General features: G+C 37.4%; 1 protein-coding gene across 1 annotated transcript; it reads left to right on the top strand.

Annotated features, from left to right (window-relative positions):
* Nucleotides 1–590: 590 nt before the first annotated feature.
* Nucleotides 591–21,294, top strand: IQCB1 (IQ motif containing B1; the record flags this gene model as incomplete). Its single annotated transcript, XM_081319239.1, has 13 exons — nt 591–702; nt 3,853–4,015; nt 4,135–4,261; nt 5,777–5,870; nt 6,034–6,133; nt 6,834–7,006; nt 7,600–7,709; nt 8,080–8,189; nt 10,043–10,185; nt 13,612–13,760; nt 15,897–16,022; nt 18,118–18,274; nt 19,865–21,294. 13 exons carry the CDS (start codon nt 591–593, stop codon nt 20,092–20,094), a joined length of 1,794 nt encoding a protein of 597 aa, XP_081175365.1. The 3' UTR covers nt 20,095–21,294.
* Nucleotides 21,295–21,539: the final 245 nt, after the last annotated feature.

The following is a 21,539-nucleotide window of genomic DNA, read 5'->3' as shown; positions in this document are numbered from 1 at the left end:
TTAAGAATCTAAAAGCTTTGTTGGATCACACCCAGGGCTTGTCTAGTTCAGTGTTGTCATATAGATGTTTATCAATTGTCCAAGAAGCTTGTCACAAGTATCAACTGTAAAAGTATTAATCCTCTTCTCCTTTTTTCTCTCTACAGTTAGTAATTCAAACAATCCTCTTCTTTTTCTTTCTACAGTTAGTAATTCAAACTTGTTATTGTTCAGGAGATAATGAACAGCCTTTAAAACAAGTACCCATTGATATATGCTCTTCTACAAGTTTGCCCAACACTGCTTTAAACAGTGTATTTAAAAGGATGCCCGTGTCTATGTTCATAATCAAAGTATGTTTTGGATAAAAAATATATCCTATTGTCAGTCTTGAATCTCCCAAATTCAAAGAAACATATATTTTAGTAGAAACAGTAAAGTGTGTGAATTTGATATTAAAATTAGCTTCTATTAAAATATATCTTCCATGAAAATCTGATGTTGATTTTATTAGATGAAATCTATTTTATTACATCTTGTTTAAACTGTTGCTTGCCATAAAATGTCACTTACTGAAGATAATTATCTTTTTTCCTTTCTTTCTGTAGTTAATGTTACGTGAAATGAAGCCACTTCCGGTGGATTCTAGAATATTGTCTCTGGCTGCTCAGATTACTGAAAGTCCTGATCAGGATATTCCTGTGTTGCTGTTAAAGTTAAAAGGTAAGTTAAGATCTTAGGTGCAGCACCATAAGGTAAAACTAAAGCCTGCTATGTGCTGAGCCTGCTATGACAGGGCTTTTTTTGTCAGAACGCTCCGGAACGGAGTTCTGACACCTTTTTTTTTTTTTTTACAGATTTTCCATAGTTGCGTTCTTTTCCTATTGTTTCCCTTCCTATCCTCGTTTGTTTTTGAAAATGCCCTGCTGGTGGTATGGTGTGAGCGAGGTCCCCTCTGGCGCTGTCTGCCTCCTCTAGGAGGAGCCATGAGGCGCCGGAGCACCACAGCCAGAGCATGGCTTCATTGGCTGTGTCGGACAATGTGATGTGGAAGCCGATGGTGGCGGTGGGAGACACACAAACATGGAGGCCATCTTTCACGAGAGACCTTTGCCTTCCCTTACAGAAGGTGGGGTGTGAGGTTAAAAAGAGGCGAAGCGAGAGGAAAGAAAGGCGGCTGGCATAGAAGCTTGCCCAACAGCGAAACTTTAGGTTCCTCGGGTAGTTCAAAGGCTGGGATATCTATGAAAATCTCTTTTTAGTCTTTCATACTTTTATATTCAAACTGCAGGGGGGGGGGAGAATAAGAATAAAGTCAATGTCTTGTGATTTGGAGGTATTAATAATAATATATATTAATTGTGTGTTGGTCAGATGTAAAGATAGACCCACAGAATGAGGTTTAATCAGATCTATTTATTAAATTGGGTTTAACTTAAAGGTAAGTTAAAAGTAATCTGTTCACTGGCAAAGTTTCAACTTTAATTTGTTTCAAGTCAATATCCATATTAAACTCCAAATGTAGCTTTTTCTACCTTGTTGGACAACTTCTTAAAAATATTTCAATCTTTTGCAAGCAACCAAATTTTGTTTTGTTGGGCCAATTTCATTCACATAGGAAGCTGACATTTCCACTCATTAAACTAAATGGGTATGTGTATGCCAGTGGTAAATGTCCCAAAAGATTAATAAAATGCCTTCTTGTGATTTGAAGCCACACAGTGCATGGTAACATTAATAGTACTAACTTACCTTGAATAAAATCCTAGTCTTTCAGATACATTAAAAATTGAAGGGTGTTTTTTTTCAAATACAAAGGTAAACCTTGTAGGGTAGGCAAGGCGGGTTGTATGACGTATGTGAGTTCCAACACTTTTTTTTTTTTACAAAAAAAGCACTCTGCTATGCTATGATTAAACAACGTTCAGTATTCTGTTACTGTTAGAGTCTTTTGTTTGGGGTTATTGGAAAGGACATTTGTACATATAGAACAGATATTCTAGTATTACTGAGAAGAAAGTCTTGATCATTATGGGAATTACGACGTTGTGAATCTTAATTGTAAGGAGTGAATGTACTATTGGACTTGTTCAAGTTCTTACTTGTAAAATATTTTTAAACAAGTTAGGCTAATATAAAAACTATGGATACATAAACTTCTATTTTTCTTCTCTCCCCCCCACCGTTCTAAATTTATCTGATTTTAAGATGTGTCTTTAATTTACATGCTTAGTCTTGGTTTTTGTGTATTTACAAAATTAATGTTGTTATGCAGGAAATGAGATATTGGAAGGCAGATAAGGAAAAGGGGCAATAATGCTTGAAGCAGTAAGATTGGAAACCAAGGGGAAGAAATGAAAACTATTCATATGTTTCTAAATCGATAAAATGGGCTCAGTTTATAACAATGCTTCATATGACCTCTTGACCTATTAATCATGGGATGAGAATTAGAATGTGTTTCTGTATCTTAAGTCTTCTAACAAAGAACTGTATGATATGATTTATGTACAACAGAGCCAATTATGAAGGACACACAATACAAATTATACAGGAGAGCAATGAGATAGTGAAAAATTGGGAATTGGTAGCATGTTTTCTGACGAACAATTTTTATAAAAAGGCATAACCTTGATCAAATCCATGCATCTGATAAAGCGAGCTCTACAGGTCATGAAAGCTAATATCTTGATAATTGTTTTACTCAGAAAAAGTATACCAGACCTATGATAAGAACTAGTATTGATCTGTTAGCAAATCAGATGCACATTGGCTCAACACACTGAGCCATAAACTGTTCAGCCACATTTATCTTTGTCTCTGCTATGCAAACTCACTATAAATGGTGAGTTTATAGTTCAGAGTATCACACAAGCCTAGAAAATCAGGTTTGGTAAATCATGGTTATTTTAATCATGGTAAGCATGTTATGCAAATAGTCTGAACAAAGTGAGACAGAGAATAAAGCATAGTAGCATTTCAGTTAGAGAAATTATCAGTTGCTAGACAGCTGCTTTCCAGTAAAGGAAGTTATGGCCCAAATTTATTTTAGCTGTGCAGAATAAGGAAGTGTTACTCTCTGATTACCACACTTCCAACTCAAAATTAGCCTGATATTACTGTATTATGGACACTGTGCACATATGTTCAAAGCATTTTCTCATTGACTAAACAGTATTTATTTGCATTTCTACTGCTTCTTGATTCATTTTATACCACCAGTTTGATTTTTGCCTGCCTTCATTTTCTTTTTAAAGTAACTTTTAGTACTATGTTTTCTCTGTAAAATAAAAAAAAATAACCTTTTTGATGTGAATTATATAGCTTCTTAAATTTTATCTAACTACCAGTACTTTAGTAACTGACTAGATAACCCATGACCTGTTTGGTCATTGTTTCAGAGATATTTCCTTTCCAGACTTCTCTAATATCTTCAACAATCTCAAAGTTTCTAATTTTTTTTTAAATTCAGATAGCTATTAGAGATGTAGCTGTCTTGAAAATAGCCCTTTGAACCTATACAGCACAGTCAAACAGCAGCTGACCACTGGAAATGTTTTATGACATTCTGTATGATGTCATAACCTGCTTTATGATATTGCCAAAGTTCAGTTCCATGGGAGTTACGGATCCCAGATTTTGGGTCCATTCTGTAAATTAGCCCATTTGAGTACCTTGGTTTTGCCCTATGGTGTATCACTTCACCCAGTTAAATGTTATAGAAATCAGAGTTTTAGTAGTATATAGATATTCCAAATTATTACCTGATTTTGTGTTTTTGCTATGCTCCCTTCTGACCTGTCTTTCAGCCTTCTGTATTTGTTATATTTATAGAGGGATCCAAACCTAAGCAGTTTAATTTTTTTTTCTTAGAAATTTTAATAACTGCATCCCCAGGAAGTAATGAATCAAAGAAAATTAAACAAGACTTATACTACTGTGATCTAATCCAGTACTGTCTAGTAGTTCTTAAGCAAGATTATACAAAAGTGCCTGGAGGATGGACTACTGCTGCCCAGATAGCAGAGATATTAAGGTAAAAATACTGCACGGTTACACAAGTGTATTTCTGAACTGCTTTAGTAGCTCTGTATTAGCCCATGGCTATACTATTTGCAAATTACAGAGGGGATTTTTTTTTCTTTTCCTTCTCAGTCAGTGTTGTGTAGGTCTTGAAGTGAAAACAGAACATGAGTTTTACAGTAAACTGCTTCCTTCTGCAATAGACAGCCTTCTCTTCTTGGGAAGGCGTTTGCAAGCACAATTTGCTCTGGCAATCAAGGTATTTGAGCCATTTTGTAATATCTTGACAGGTAGTCCTCGACTTATAACAGTTCATTTAGTGACCATTCAAAGTTACAAGGGCACTGAAAAAAGTGACTTATGACAGTTTTTCACACTTACAACTGTTGTAGCATTCCCATGGTTACATGATCAAAATTTGGATGCTTGGCAACTGGTTCAGATTTATGACTGTTGCAGTGTCCTGGGGTCATGTGATCGCCTTTTGCGCCCTTCTGATAAGCAAAGTCAATGAGAAAATCAGATTCATTTGACAGCTGTGTTACAGTGATTCACTTTATTGGCAAGAAAGATCATAAAATGGGACAAAATTCACTTAACAAATGTCTCACTTAGCAACATAAGCTTTGGGCTCAATTTGGAGTCATACATCGAGGACTATTGTATACAAAAATGTTGATATGGGCAGGCGAGGGTTCCCACCTTTTTTGTTACCTGGCCTAAGTGATGCTTGCAAAGACATAATTTCTATGCTATCAAGACCCAAGACTGTTACCAAAGCAGCACATTGTCCCTTTTTGATAATGCATGTTAATTCTCTGCTTGACAATATGGACAAGGAAATTGTTGAACTTTGGCTACTTTGAAAATGCACCAACACATAGCTTCATTAATTGTTTATTCAGAGTAATGGAACAAAGAATATGGAACTGTGACAAATATTAGACCTGCCTCTGGTTGTAGGCTGAGGCCACAGTAAACATTGCCAAGGCAGATATTCTGTTGTTGTCTCTTGATGTATTTATTTTTTCCTTTTACAATGTATCTGTGCTTACATTTTCAAGCGATAAGAGTAATCAATACATAATACGGTAATTTCTGACAATTTTATTTGCCCATGTATTTGCATGTTTTTGATGAAAAACAGAAATTAATAAAACAGCATTTACTTTGCAGTAGTTTTAATATCTGAAAAATACATACCACTGACAGATTTCACAGAATCCTCACACTGCATCTAGTTTATGGCTATACAGTTGTATACTTTCCAATTCCAAAAGTATTCCAATTGATTTAGCATTAACATTTCTTCCTCCTCTAACATTTAATCAAATGTGTTATTTTAATGTCATATATCCTGAACTTAATTTGTACTACATCTCTCATCAACCTCAGTATCATTCCTGATAGGAAGCATGAAAGTTGTTATCAAAAATATATTGAAGGTTCCAAATTCAGTAAGAATAAAAATACATAACATTCCACGTTTTTAAGATCATTGTGATGCACAGTACACTTTTGTGTACTAGTCATTGTAAGAGACATGCTGGATCCTGCAAAGAAACAGTTTATACTTGGTTGGAGTAGTTTCAGAATCAGAAGGAAAGAAGTTATTTTCTTACTGTAACTTAAGTAGACCCCAGCCTTGCTTCCCTCCTCCTTTTTTCAGTTTTAGAAGAATTATTATCTTTTTAACAAATATAGCTTGAGGGTATAATCACTGTTTATGTCTTTCAAGAATTTTAATTATCAGTTTCCCTTTGTTTTCTTTAAGGATGAAAAAAGGAATGAATTTCTACATTGTTTCAGGACAGTGACTGATGCCACCCGTTGGTTGTGCAGAGGTCACATCCACCTAGTAAAAAATGGTAAGGGAAGAAAAGCCTGGGAATTCATTGGGTAGGAATGTTGTGATGGTTTCTAATTCACCTGCGATCTGCATTTAGAGGGTTGCTGTTACCTCCCATTCCAAGATAAAATTAAGCATAGATTTAACTCCTATTTGAAATGGGTGTTCTGTTTTTGCCCTAGTGCTTCAAAATAAACACTTCCAGCAATCGCTGACAGCCGATGATGTGGAAACAACAATCCAGATTCTGTCACTCTTGCAGAATATTTTAAGAACCAGTAGGTAATTATATGCCAAAGTGTACCTTTAACATCGAAAACAAAGATTGCAATTCATCCTAAAATATGAATAGTTCTTGTAGGTTAAATTAGCTTTTCGTCTTCATAATTCCATATTCTTCATTCTAAAGAAGAGATACAAGATTAAAGCTACAGTTTAAAGTTGGCGTCCTTTTTTTTTTTTTTACTGGTGGACATGTTTGGCATGTCGGACACAGGCGGAGGCTTTCACAAAATGAATGCTGAGAGAGGTGCTCCCCTATTCATGAAACGAATATTGCAGGGACGTGGCTGGATATAGAGCACCAGCTTTGGGGGGGGGAGGTACTTGCCAATGTTCTTCCTTGAGATGCTCCTATTTTATTTTATTTTCAGTAGCTCTTGGGAGCCAGTCTAGAACATATTCAGCTACCTATTATTTCTGTGTTCAAAGAATGCTCATGGGACTCATTAGCATGCCACCTTCTCATTTCCTTATTACAACATTTTTTTAAACTGTAAAAGGGAGATGGGGTGGGGAGCCTGACATGCATCAAATAAGTGTTTACATTCGTATCCCCTGACTTGCAAGTTGGTGGAGCCTGATTCAAAGGATTTAGTGTGTACGTTTATATTACAGTGTGGTTAGGGTTCTTCTAATCGTGCCCATTTCCATCCACCATTTTCCCCCCCAATATGATTTCCTCTCTTTGTGATTTTCTCAGTAAAGCATTAGTTCAAATAACCAAAGAGGCCCTACACTTCCTTCTGGATGAACTTATTTACAAGATTTCCTCTACCACCAACCCTGCCAGAGGAAATGCAACTGTTAAACTGTTACTTTTGATCACAGAATCTGATGCCCAACTTGTTATCACCATGAATACTCGCTACAAAGGTTAGTCAAAAGATTTTGGATTTTGAAAAACATTCTAGAATAATAAATTTTGGCATTGAACATTCCTTGGGAAGAAGCTGACTGCAATCCAAACAGTTTGTTACGTGCATCGGTTCTCCAACCTAGCACTCATGTTATTGATTGTAAAATGTATGTATTGGGCACCGTTTTAAAACAGTGAATATTATAGGTGAAGTCCTGTAAAGGAATCTAGCATTATGTATAGTAAAGCAGTATAATCGATGTACAGATTACTTATATATGTCTTATATTGCCACAATCATATTCTAGGAAAAGCAGTGGATATATGTATTTATTTATTCATTCAGTCATTCATTTATTATGAATGTATATTCTGCCTTAACCTGCATTCAAGGCAGGAAGCTTTATTACCATATCCAATATAAAGAATCCATTAATTGTTTAAATTTTTCTTTGGATGTTTCACTACTTCTTGACACTGGTGTATATTTAGTGTGGAACATTCTAACTTTTATCTTAGTATCTGTACCACTAGTAATTTGTAGGACGAATAAACTAGCACTTTTTCTTACCAAGTAGCATATTTATCTTACCACATCTCATTTATTAAGGACTACATACTCTTCTAAGCAAGCAATGGACTGGCAAAGGATTTGACAAGAATCTCAATCAATTGCTGGACTTGCTGGATCCAAAAAACTCCAGTGCTTGTGAAACACAGGTATAACACAAGTATACTGTGTTTTGTAGAATTCTGTGTGTGATGGAGGTAGCTTGTGTTAGATTTTACCAGTGTATTCATATGTGTTTCATAGCTTCTAATCTGGTCACATAACTGGAATCTGACTATGTGAGGGAGAACTATTATAAAAGTATTCTGAAATTGTAAGCTTAATTCTTCATAGGGAGTTTGCCATATCTCCAAGCCTGGATCTCCTTCTAATTCGATTATAAACCAGCCTTGGTTTGAATATAGACTAGTAAATTGTCAAATCAAATAAAGCTCATAGAGATTATACATTTTTAACATCTACAACTGTTTAATTACCACATGCAGAAGAAAAATAAATAAGCTAATTTGTTAATTTCAGAGACTACATCAAGCAGCGTGTGTGATCCAGGCATCTTGGAGAGGATATCAGACACGAAAAAGATTAAAGCAGCTTCCAAAAACCATAACTATCTTGCAAAGGAGATTTAGGTAAACTCTGGAGGGTTTTTAAGCAAAAACAATATTGTATTGTTAAAATGGGTTGGAAAGTACAGCTACAATATAAGGATTTTCCAGACCTTCCATCAGGCCAAGGACATCAACATAGATATGTATTTAATCAATAAAATCTCCATATGTAGGGTTTTTTTAACCTGAAAATATCTGGAGGTTTGGGGGAATAAGCTTATATGTAAAGTCACAGTAGGCATAATTTCTCTGTATTGCTCTTCTAGGAAGTAACTTGCTTCTGTAAAATTACATTAGAGTGAAGGAAATAGATTAGAATTTCTTCACTCCTTTTTGTATTTATGCATTGCCTGAGACTTATACAGTTCTTTCTATTTTATTTATTATATTTATATGGTGCCAATCTTATCTAGAGGCGACTTTTGTTAATACTACTATGATTAATTCCTTTCTATGCCTTCAGTATTTGCAGATATTCTGGTAAAGATATGGTGCTGAATTGAAATGATTTTATGGCTTTATGTCCCAATTCTTTTTATTTGTTATTTTTTTTATTGTGATTGGACTCACTATGCTACAACTATCCCCTGATTTATTTATAAAAAATACAAAAATTTCCTAATTGATACTTGTTTGAGAAATCCACTAGAGGGCAGATTTCACTCATGGATTTTCAGCCCTGCAGATTATTTTCAAAATCAAAATTATATGCTTCATTGCTAGACTATGCTATACAAGATATAAATTATATTGCCTGATCCCAGTATGCATACATACATACTTTGTGTGTATGTATGTGCATTTTAGTCACTCTTGATTCCAGGTGACTGCCTGAACTAATCCCTGCAGGGGGTTTTGGTAATAATTTGAGAAGTGATTTGCTCTTGCAATTTTCCTGGGCCAAGATAGAGAGTGACTGGCTCAAAATCAACCATCTGGCTTCACGTCCTGGGTAGAATTAGAACTCACAATGTCCTAGTTTCTTGCCTGGTGCTTTAACCACTGTACCAAAATGGACTCCTATACATAAGTGTGTGTGTGTGTGTGTGTGTGTACGCGCATGCGTGCACAGGAAAAGAATGCTCTTGTTTACTCTTTTCTTTATGTGATTCTTCTCAGAAATGCTGAAGTAGATCTTGCTTTTAGATTCAACTAGGTCAATTAAAGTTTACTATCACATAGCAGCATACATCATTAGCATTATAAAATAATGTGGGACCAGAGGAAGACACTGTCCATGTCTTCAAAATGGAAGGGCATGGAGGTGAGGAGTCTAGGCAGTCACTGATGAGTTTATTTTTGGTATTCAGAATTTAGAATAAGTACTAAACTGGGTCCTGGGGGGAAAAAACATAAGGACTACGTAGAGATTGCAAAGTTAATCAAGAATAATGCTGTCCTTTAAAAAATAGCCCAGACCTCCCAAAATATAAAAAGAGTCCCAAAAATATGGCTTTGCCCACTCTGGGGGACTTGTTTTGGCTGTGTCTTATGGAGCAAATCTGTTTCCTTTTTTCCTCCATCAGGCAATTAAGAGTGAATGTCAGTAATACACTAAGAAACAAATAACATTGCAACGGACAGGTTTTGAAGGTGCTGAATTGTCCTTCATTAAGGAGTTTGAGCAGAGCTGAATGGCCACTTCTCAGGAACACTATAGTAATAGGCAGGAAGCTTCATGATGTTAGAATTCCCTTAACTCTTCTATTTACAAATGGGTGGGCAACTTTGGTCTATGGAAGAACAAATGGCAGAAATTCTCATGACTTAGCCCTAAACAGTCTTGAACCTGGAAACAGTTTAAATGTTGATAATAGCATTTTCAGTGAGTGTGTGTGTGTGTGTGTGTTTTTAACAAAAAAACTTCTTTGTAGAGCTAAAAGAGAACAGGAGTTGCAAAGTTTAAAAAGACAGAGAGAAGAAGAGCACCTCCGTCAACAACTGCAGCTTCAGAGACAAAGAGCCATGAGGCTGTTTCATGAACGGCAGCTAACACTATTGGAAATTGTCCATGCAGGTATGATTATTACAGAACCATGAAGAACCATTAGGGGACAGGTATCCCCTTTTCTTTCATTTGGAATTTTTTTTTGTCTTTGCTTTGTTCCCCAAGGTGACATCATTGATGCTCTAAAGGACTTTTTATAATTTATCATGGATCTATTATACAAGGAGTAGGGCAAAAATGTGCTGCGATTTGTATTTAGTAAAAAGTTGACTAACCAAGGCACCATTCAGTATAGCTGCATTAAAATGTATATAAAATCATACAGTACATTTTGCATTATTTTGCTTCCAGAGCACAGCTTGTGAACTGAGCCCGAGAAGGCCTTGGGTTTGCTTGCATTCTTTGTGTACTGGAAAATCCCTGCCATCAGTTTTTAGGAGAAAGATAGCAACCCATGTTTATCTCATCATTTGTGTCAATTGCCTTTGACTATTTTTTTAATATATTTTATTAATTTTTTACAATAATCCTTAGTGCTTAGTGAACAGTGTGTTGTCTGGGTTCATGTATTTAAAAACAATCAATAGTAATTAATTTCCATAATTGATCAATATGTTGGTTAATAATATATTACCTTGATCATCTCTTCTTCCGGTTATATTCTCCTTTTTTCTACATTAAAGAAATATAATTCTTAATACTTTCGATACATACAAAATTAAGTATAAACATTTTTCTAATATTTGTACATATAACGATAACATCAACATATAACATCTTTTCTAATCAGCTTGTTTCAATTGTATTTATAGAAGTCATATTAAGTCGTTATATGTCCTGTTTGCAAGATTCTTATTTAAGTTTAATTTCCCCTCAATATTCAAACCACTCTTACCAGTCATAATTTTCTCAAATTTCATTACCTTTGAATATCCAAACTTTTCATTCGAATACAGCATCTCAATATTTTTATATTTTATATATTATAAAAGTATTATACTACTTATATATCTTATCCTTCTTATTATAGGACCCCTTTATGTGCAAGCTTTGTCTGTTCTTTTGGCCATGTTCAAACAAGTATTTAATCATATAGTACACCATCTAGCAATCTTACTATAGGGCCTCTTTATATCCAAACTTTATATATATATATTTTTAACCATATTCAAACAAGTGTTTAGTCATATAGTATTCCATCTGGTAAGTTGAATCACACGTCTTAACTACTCTTCTTTTGCCAGGTCACTTTCCAAATCAATAGGTTTAGCTTGCCAGGTTGTATTTTTGTAGATGATGTTGGGGATAAAAATGACAAGTTGAGTAGAATATTCGTTTTTTGTCTCCCACGCTTTGATGATTCTCCTGACAGTCTTTAATCCATTTTATTAAATCTTTTTTGTCCATCAGTTTGTTTTGAGGTCCTGGAAGATAAAACATCTTTTTTATTTCCTTTGTTGTAGCAAAATTTTGCGGATTTTCTTTTGTTTGTATTAAGTTGTAGTTCTCTTCATTTGTAGCTTCCATATTTGAGTCACTTTCCTCTAGTTTGTATTCTATTGTCTGATTTGTTTGTTCATTCTTTGTCATTATTTCTGAGCACTATTTAATTGTAAGTTTAAGTTACAGTAGAGATATGTTCATTTATGTTATCAAAGTTGTTTTTAATCTCATCATGATTTAAGAATCTGTCTCAGCATCACATATATTTTCTTCTGGAATGTGTTTGCTTTTCTTGAGTCATTTTTCCTGCAGATCTCTGATGTTCCAAGCTGGGGTCTTCAGGAGGAGGTATTAGGTGTGGTTTTCTATCACTTTTAAATAAATATACAACAACCATTTTATCTCCCCTCTCTAAGTAGTTTTTCACTGGTACCATAGTGTCTTTAATTAGCTTTATCAAACCAGCTCATCCTAAAATCCAAACAACCAAGTCTTATGTGGTTCTTATCTTTATATATGGTTTTTATAATCCAATACATTTCCAATTTATCAAGGCACCATTGAAAACAGTATTTTGTAACAATTCTTTTCAGGGGTCTTATAATTATCAACCAGCCAAGATTTCAGTCCAAAGTGAAACCTGAAAGCTTTCCAGAATTCCCGTTTAGAAGATTAGCCAAAGGCCAAGGTTTTTCTTTCTCTGCAAACAGTTCTTAAACTTAAAAATGCAGCTTAGTGTATTTATAATCCCAGAAGGTCAGCAGTTTCTAAACATATAGTTTCACTCTGTAGTAGATAGGTCGGTGCTTTATTCCCAGCTGTTTTTTGCTATTTCTGGATGTCTTGCCAAATTTTGAGTCAATGCAGCTATAGTTTTCTCTAATCCTCCACTAGATATCACTGTTCATTTTCCAACTTTTAAAGCAAAGAGTTATTATTTTATAAATATATATAATTTCATCAATACTTTTTCAGGTATGAAGTTTTAGGAGTTTTGTTAGTTTTCAAATTTATCCAGACTGTAGTGTTTTTAACCTCATTTCAATATATTTTTGTTCCCCATAAGAGTTTAATTTGCCGCTTCTGTCTATGGGAGCGTGGGGTGTACTCCCCTTTTTTCTCACTTTGGAAGGATTTTTGCTTCTTGGGGATCTTTTCCAGGAAATCAGATATCAAAATAGAAGAGAGAAGATCAAATTCCTCACCCAGTTTCAAGCACACTGTTCACCATTGTTCTGGTTGGTGCCTTTGGACTTTGGCTGCAAGTAGCTTGGGCTGGTCAGCGAGGTGTAGCCAGCCTTTCTCCTGTCGGGTTGGAGGGCTTCCCCCAGATCTAGCAGAATGACTGTTGTTCCAGGATCATCGGAGCACCCCTCTTTCTTTGTCACCTCTCCAGGGCGAATTTAGACCCATTTAGGGTCCCCTGGCAAAGCAAAACTAGCCATGGGGTGCAGAGCTCTGCAATCCCTCGGCCTTGCGCTATGTGCAAAACTGGAAGTCTCAATTGTGTTTGACTATTAATGCCTAAACCAGAAGTGTAGCTTGGACCTGAGCCAGAATTGTTCAGTAAAAGTTAACAATATGTCTAAATTTAAATAATAGTGTATTTGGTACAAGATCCTATTTAAATAATGCACAAATAGATGGTAGGGTTAGCACAATAATATAATGTATCAAATATTTAGGTATTATAAATGAAATTACTTCACATCTATAATAATATAGTCATGTTGTAATATTTCCCTTCCTATCATATTAAAAGTTAGAATTCAGTTGATACCTCTGGTACAAATTTGAGGACTATATCAATTCTGTGATGTCATATTATGGGTATCCATGAGATAGCAGGTAAACATGCTGTGCCTAGATACCTATGGTCTACAAAATGATCCTGGAAGTAACTACAGTGGCTTTCTGTTTAAAAAAAAGGTTGTACTCTAACCGTGTACGGTTTCTTTTCTGCATCTTTCATCTAGCTAGAATGAAATTCAGATCTATCTGCTTGTGTGAATTCTGATTTTCTAATAATGAATATATATGTCTATCTCCCAGGTCAGGTAGATAAGCATATGCATGAAATGAGAGAGAAAGCAGCCCTAACTATCCAAAGACACTGGAGAGCATTTAAAGCAAGGAGAAATTTTCATCAGCAAAAAAGAAATCTCAAGGAATATAAAGCAGCTGTCCTCATTCAGAGAGCGGTTAGTACGCAAACCAACTGTTGGCATGAGATGAAACATTTTGCATCAGTATATTAAAAAAAAAAACATTTCAAGTTCAGGACCTCCAATACATCATCTGACTTATATTTTAAAATTAGGTTGCTGATGGAACACTGCTGTCTACAAAAACCCAAGCAATTCATTAAAAGCATTGTTTCAGAAGGTCTGGTCTGCAAGACTCAAATTGGAATAGTACTATGTTTCCCCGGTCTTTTTTTTTTTTTGCCTCCCAAAGAGGCAGCAGGTCTTATTTTTTTCGGGGGGGGGGGGAGTGTCTTTTCAACTCACCTCACTGCAGTGGCATCGATAGCCCCGCCCAGCTGGCCCACTTCTTCTGCAGCCGAAGGTGTAGCTTCATTCTGCAGCTGAGAATGGAGCTCCGGCCTGCATTTCGCCATCATCAGAGGCCTTTCCGGAAGGTCTGTGCATCTGAGAACCGAGCTACAGATTGAATCCATAGCTTGGTTCTCAGCTGCAGTGGCCTTCCGGAAGACTTCTGGCTGCAAAGTGCAGTCTGAGCTCCATTCTGTCAGCTGCAGAATGAAGCTGCTCCTTCGGCCGCAGAAGAAGTGGGCCAAGGTAAGGCAAGTGTCGATCCATGGGAGGCCTGGTGGCAATGGTAAACTCCACGCCCCCACCCTAGCTTGGTTTTTAGGCATGCGCCTCACCTCAAAACTAGGGCTTATTTTGGGGGTAGGGCTTATATTAGCCCCACCCCCAAAAATCAAGCTATGGCTTATTTTCGGGGTAGGTCTTACTTTCGGGGAAACACGGTATATCAATAGCACATTTTAAAACTATTCTTGTTCTTGTGGTGGCACACTGGTTAGAATGCAGTATTGCAGGCTACTTCCGCTGACTGCTGGCTGCCTGTACTTTGGCAGTTCAGTTCTCACCAGCTCAAGGTTGACTCAGGCTTCCATCCTTCCGAGGTCGGTAAAATGAGAATGACTCTGTAAACTGCTTAGAGAGGGCAGTAAAGCAAAACTTTGCTATAACTTTGCTACCAGTTAATCAAATTATTCCTTATTTCAGTCATGGTCTAAACCAGGGGTCAGCAACCTGAAACAGTGAAAGAGCCACTCGGAACCGGTTCCCTCACAAAAGGAAAAACTGGGAGCCGCAAAAAAATGTGTGCACATGCGCGTACATGCGCGCATGAGCAGAACAGGGTTTGACTGAAGAGTGGAGCCAAGGCGAGATATGCATCTACCCTGCATATTTGAATTGATTGGTTGAACTTTTTTAGTCCCACTTTTATTTTTTGGACTGCACATGGCAGAGGACTGGGAGCCGCAGGAGACGGCTGAAAGAGCCGCATGCGGCTCCGGAGCCGCAGGTTGCAGACCTGTGGTTTAAACTAACTTGTTTGAACCATGCTGTCAGTGTTGAAGTAAGTCTTGTTCTAGTAGTATCTGCCTGGAAAAAAAGGATCAAGAGGGGGCAAAAAACCCTTATTTTGTCACAGTTTTTAGCAGCAAAAGTAATTATCACACATTGTAGAAACTCATTAGGGAACAAAATACTAAGCTACATTGATTCTTGATGTCTTTTACCAAGGATATTCTTTTTCTTATGGGCTTCCTACTTAGCGCATTGGCCAAAGAAAACTAAAGACTATAATTAGTGTTTCTTTTTCAACCCAGCAAACAGTGGCAAATCTAAATCAAATCTCTGCAATGGCTTCATGGTTCAAATAAGTCCCTTCTCAATGTCTTTTTTAACAACTGTGAAGGTTCAACTTTAGCTGCATCTGCAGCTGCAATGTTTGCCCACCAGTTCAATTTCAGACCTTGCTAGAATGAGTTGTAAAGAATGAATGTCATCCATGGAGGATTAGGGCTCATGGCCACCGTTACAGGATCCATCTCCTTTCCTATTCATGAAAAGGGTGTGGAGAACACTGCAGGGCCCAGGATGTGACAGTTGTTTAGGAAGATACACTAAAAATCCTTAAATGTGATCCATCAACATTGATCTGCATTGAAGATAGAGATAATGTAACATTTCTTTTTCTAAAATTTCCATGTCACTAAGAAGGCATTCCATGAACCTGACCTACATAAGATTCGGTAGAGAGTTGATACTTTTATATTAATATTTTGTTTCAATAAGGTGCTTAAGTTCTTGGAGAAGAAAAGAAGAAAGAAACATTCTTTCTGGAAGCAGCCTGAATCTCTTTCGGATGAACAGAGGATATTGTTGCAGCAAAAGGTGGAAAGCTATATCAAACTGCACCCAGTAAGTCATCATTATACTCCTATCCCCTGGATTGTCTCAAATGTGCTTTTTTTCTTCAAAAGACAACTGGATTGTTTTTTTCCTTGAAAATGCTTCACTTCTCATCCAAAATGCTTCCTGGATGAGAAGTGAAACATTTTCTTGTTCCTCAAGCAAAAAAAAAACATTTCAGTTGTCTTTTGAAGAAGAAAAAAAGCACCTTTGAGACAACTGTGACCTGGATGATTGAGAATCTCCAAAGACATATATCTCCTGGATTTTCTTTTCAAGCTTGTTGAAGATTCCTGGATATTTCAAAAAATTCTTGGCAGACATTTAAATACTGCAATGTCTAGAGCTGTACATTTTGCAGTTGTCCTAAATTAACTGAGTGTAGACTAGAATGGTCCAATGTCATGCTGTGGTTAGTTTTTATGGAAATAATTTGGAACTGTGTCATTGGTCATTGCACATCTGCCATTACTAATACACCAGAGTAACCACTGTAAATTTAAGTTGATTGCAAACTACTTGAAAACTGCTGTATGGGAATGTTATTCAGTGAGTATTCAAAATTACGGTGGCACAGTGGTCTCCTAAGGCCATTCCTCCTTCAGCACATCTGAAGTCACAAGATCAAATTTTTACTTAACAATCTACTTGCATCTATGACTGCAGGTGTGCTTCAGTTCCCCTACCTGCATATTGACCTTCCCATCTGTGCTGGACCAGTATGCATTCAGCAGCATCTATGCTTGTTTGACTGCCCTACTTTGGCAGAAGCACTGGTGCTGAAGTAGAGGCCCACAGCCTTTAGCAATCCCAGTCAACCACCCCCCACCCCAGGCCTCTTACTCAATCCCAGCACTGCCAAGGAGTGCGTTGGTTTAATTCTCATGGCGTAGCCCACTACCTCAGCACCACAGTGCAGTGTCCCAGCCACCTCTGCCACCCTGCACTCCACTTACTCTACCTTCCAGCACTCTGCTCCTCCCGCCATTCAAAATGAGAATAAATAGACCATACGACTGTGAAAGTTTATGTGTAAAGATATACGTTCTTTAGAATACAAAAAGGCTCTCCAGGATTTAAGATGCTTTATATGTGACTGGACAATAGTTCTGTCACAGAAGCCATTGACTGACAGGTGTCTTATGTAAATTTGTTGCAGAACTGCCAGTTGAATTGCTTAGAAATAAGGGTATTTTGCAGAAACTTTAAGGCTCTGGTTTAGCAAGAAGCTGACACACATTGGCGGCGGGGGGGGGGAACGATAGGAATCAGCGATAATACAGGTTGTCCACCTACAACCGGTCACACAGTGACCGTTAAAATTCTGATGGACCTAACTGGGAGTTACCTGCAACTTGGATTCAACATTCTGAATGTTGCCTCCTCTCCCCCCCCCGTGGTCATGTGGCTGCACTTCAAGAACTCAATAAACAGGTCACATGTATGGGCCTTTGCAGCATTCCACAGTCATATGACTACATTTTACAATGGTTGTGCCGAAACCTGGCGTTTACTTCTGGTTTTCTGCATCCAAAGTAAAGCAGAGCCATGGATTCACTTAATGACCACTGTGATTTGCTTGATGACCTTTACAACAAAATGTGTAGAATCAGACTGATTATGTGATTGACTCATTTTATAACCATATGCAGGCTCCATTACAGTCGTAATTTGAGGATTACCTATAACGGCTTTACAACATTGCCTTCAAATATTGAAAAGTAATAATCCATATACATATTTTCTTTAATTTTGTTCTCTCTGCCTAGCAAAACATGCCAATAGTGCGTAAATTATTATAGCTATATAAACTGAAACTATGCCATGAATTACCTGATTTGCTTTTATTTGATATGAGAAACATAAAATATTTGGTAGGGTTGTTTGGGTTTTTTCTTTAATCTAATAATAGGAATTTGCTTCTTCCCAAATCTTAATTAAGAAACTAAATTTATTCGGAGATGGATCAGTGGCTTCAGAGAGAAAACATAAAAAGAAGCACAGTGATTAGATTTATCCAAGGAATGTAAATGTGCTGCAGACCCTTGCAAAGGCTTGAAGCTGATAACCGTTAATGGTGACAGAGGCTGTAATTTTTCTCCAGGCTTCTGCAATGTCAGAAGAAATGAGCAGAGAACTTCATCATCAAGCCCAGGAAAAACTAGCCCACTATATGCTGAGAGAAAGAAAAAACCAGAAGGCAAAACAACACCGAGAGGCTTTGCTAGTCCAGGTTCACACAGATGTGGATCAACTGTTAAGTATGTGTCTGTCTCATTTTGCTCTTGCATAGATTGTCTTCCCAGGTTAGTTTTGATGTGGTGAATATGTGGGCTGTGTCGTTACAACACAAAAGACTAATGGGCACACAGCCAACACCTCAGCCACACAGGATGTTACAAAACAGCCGACTAATCCACAAACAATAACCCCATCAACCAATCAACATGTAACAACACAGCCAACCAACCCGCTTACAGCAACAAAGCCAGCACCCAACACACCCCACCAATATTTATAGAGAGACGGCAGCTCCGATCACGCTTTGCTAGCACAAGCACGAAGTCGAAGACACCAGCCTGAAGATGGCGAGTGGGACCTCGTCGAAACGTCACCAAGACACCCTCAATCTTTCACAGGAAAAGACCCGAATACACCAAGACCTACATACCTGTACCCGTAAAAATCTATGAAAACATATACACATACATATATACATACATACATACATACATACATACATACATACATACATACATATATATATATATATATATATATATATATATATACCCATAAATTACAAACTCTTTTTTAGCAAGAAGTCCATAAGAGCTTTCCAGTCATTAGTAAATACAGTTATTGAACTTTCTCTAATCAAACAAATTAATTTTGCCATCTCTACTAGTTCAGTAGTTCTAATATTTTCCACAACATTCTTCAGAAACAACACAAGAGGTTTTTTTGCTTAAAGCAGAAAATTCAAGTGATATTTTCCCCATGAGAATATTTTAGTTTTGGCCCACTCTGTTATACTATTACCTGTCATTGCATTCTCTCAGTGATTAGTGCCATTGTTGACTATTACAATTGGTTCCATGTAGAAATTTCTTAATGCATCCAATGTTTGCGTGTTCAGGATTGAATAGATTTGCCTTTTAAAATGTTAGTTATATTTTTTTTCTATCATTTTTAGTCCTTTTTGTTTCTATCATTTTTAGTTTTTCCTAAGTTTGATCTCTACTTCCAAATTATGTACTAATAACACTGCATGTTCTCATCTAACATAAGACATAATGCATAATTGGGAAAGGTAGAGATAAGATGTTGAACATCAACAGAGCTTAGGGACCTTTTTATTGTTTTCTGCCACAAAATAAGTAGTAAAATGAGCTGTACTTTCACAACATTTACTGCTAAAATTCAATTGGGCTCTAAAGCCTGAAAAATTAGTTTCAGATTAAATGTAATCTGTTCTAATCTTTTAAAGCAATTGAAGTTATGATCATAAGTGAATCTTATAATAGCAAATTACATATATTAGACATAAACCCATATGCATTCAGGCTTCTTACATACAATTCAATCTTACCCCAAACTGCCAAGAAAAACCATTATGATCTGGGCAATTTCTCTTCTTTATATGCTTATCTCTGTTCTTTGATTTCTTTCCTTTCACAAGTGATATGTAGCATGAATATGTAGCTTCTGCAAATTCTTTAGCTGCATTGCTCCTATTTGTATTTACTATTGCATTGTTGTAGGATGCTACTTTGAAAACAAAATGATAAAAGCTGCAAATGCAGAGGTTAACTAAGTCTTCTAAAGAAAGATATCTACTTTTGCCATAGATGCTCCAAGTCTCTCAGAAAGTACCATGAGAGATCTGAATGTCTTTATGAGCAGATCAGTTCCTGTGGCAGCCAAAGCCAAACAGTCCCATAATACAATGTTAAAATACATGAAGTGGCCCTGGTGGAAGAAACTTGAAGAAGATGACTTTTTTAAAGAAGAGGTTAATTCAGTGGATCCTACAACTGCTGAATTGGAGACTTTATTCATTGGTGGAAGCAGAGCATGATTATTATAAAACATATTCTAGCTAAGTATGCACTTTTTCTTCCATGATTTTCCCCCCAAAATGTATTAGCTATTATCTACTGAATTCATAACAGAATTCTACATTCCAGAGTTTGAAGTATGTGTAGAAAGTTTGAATCTGACTGCTCAGATAATTTCAGATGATATGTAGAATTGTATTTTATACAGTTGTATAGACTAAGAATTGTATAATTTTGACTTTTTAAAATGAGATTTAAAACTGTATGCTGTAGATTTAGAACTGGGTGTTCAAAAGGAATGAGGGAGATGCTAAAATTATTATAGGCATATGTGTTGGAGAATAGTTTTTCTTATGAATAGTCACCCTGTATTCATAATATGCAGCCTTCCTACCTGTTCAAATGTTAAGACAGTATCTGAATTTGAATATAAGTTTCTTGGCTCTGTGCTTTGTGCTTAGACCACAGATCGGCAACCTGCGGCTCCGGAGCCGCATGATGCTCTTTGAGCTGTCCCGTGCGGCTCCCAGTCCTCCTCTGCCATGTTTATTCCTGAAAAAAATGGCACTAAAGAAGGTTAATCAATTTAAACTGCTCTCAAAAAAACTTGCAAAGTTTAAATTGATTGGTTCAACTTTGGTTTTGTGGGACTGCCCACAAACCTCTTTGTTTGTTCTAACTGCACTTGGCGGCAGTGGAGGAAGAGACGGGAGGACTAGAAAGGTGAGTGGGGTGGTGGTGGAGGCTTGCAGATCGGCTGCCTTCGCCACCTCTTCGTTTGCGGGGGGGTAGGGTTGCCTCCCCCTTCTCTCTGCCAAGGCTTGAAGTAGCCCTGCAAGCCCCCGCAGAGAGAACGGGCGGTTTGCCTTGCCAAGGCTTGAAGCAGCCCTGCAAGCCCCCGCAGAGAGAACGGGCAGTGGAGCGCTCCGCCAAGAGAATCGGGCGGTGGAGTCTTGCCACGCATTCTCTCGGCGGAGACTTCTTTCTGGGGATCCAGCCTCTGCCGCCCCTTCTCTCGGCTGAGAAGGGGCAGCAGAGGCTGGATCCCCAGAAAGAAGTCTCCGCCAAGAGAATCGGGCAGTGGAAGCTTGCCACACATTCTCTCGGCGGAGACCCTCCCCCCCCGGAAAGAAGTCTCTGCTGAGAGAATGAGCAGCAAGCCTCCACCGCCTCATTCTCTCAGTGGAGACTTCTTTCCTGCAGCCCGGCTTTCTCTTGCAGAAAGCAAGCTGAAACGGAGTGAGGGAGATTGCCAGGAACACGAATCGGTGCATGCTGGGAAACGCCGATCTCGCGCTGCTGCAGTCTGCCTCGCTTGGTTTCAACTTGCCTTGCTGCAAGAGAAAGCAAGCTGAAACCAAGCGAGAGAGATTGCAGCAGCACGAGATCGGCGTTTCTCAGCATGTGCCGATTTGTGCTCCTGACAATCTCCCTCGCTTTCTACTTGCAGAGGTCGGGGCTGGCC

This window comes from Vipera berus (genome assembly GCF_964194415.1).
Source record: "Vipera berus genome assembly, chromosome: 1".
Classification (NCBI taxonomy): Eukaryota; Metazoa; Chordata; class Lepidosauria; order Squamata; family Viperidae; genus Vipera; species Vipera berus.
Note: the sequence above shows the minus strand (reverse complement) of the source record. Positions and strands in the feature narration are given on the sequence as shown.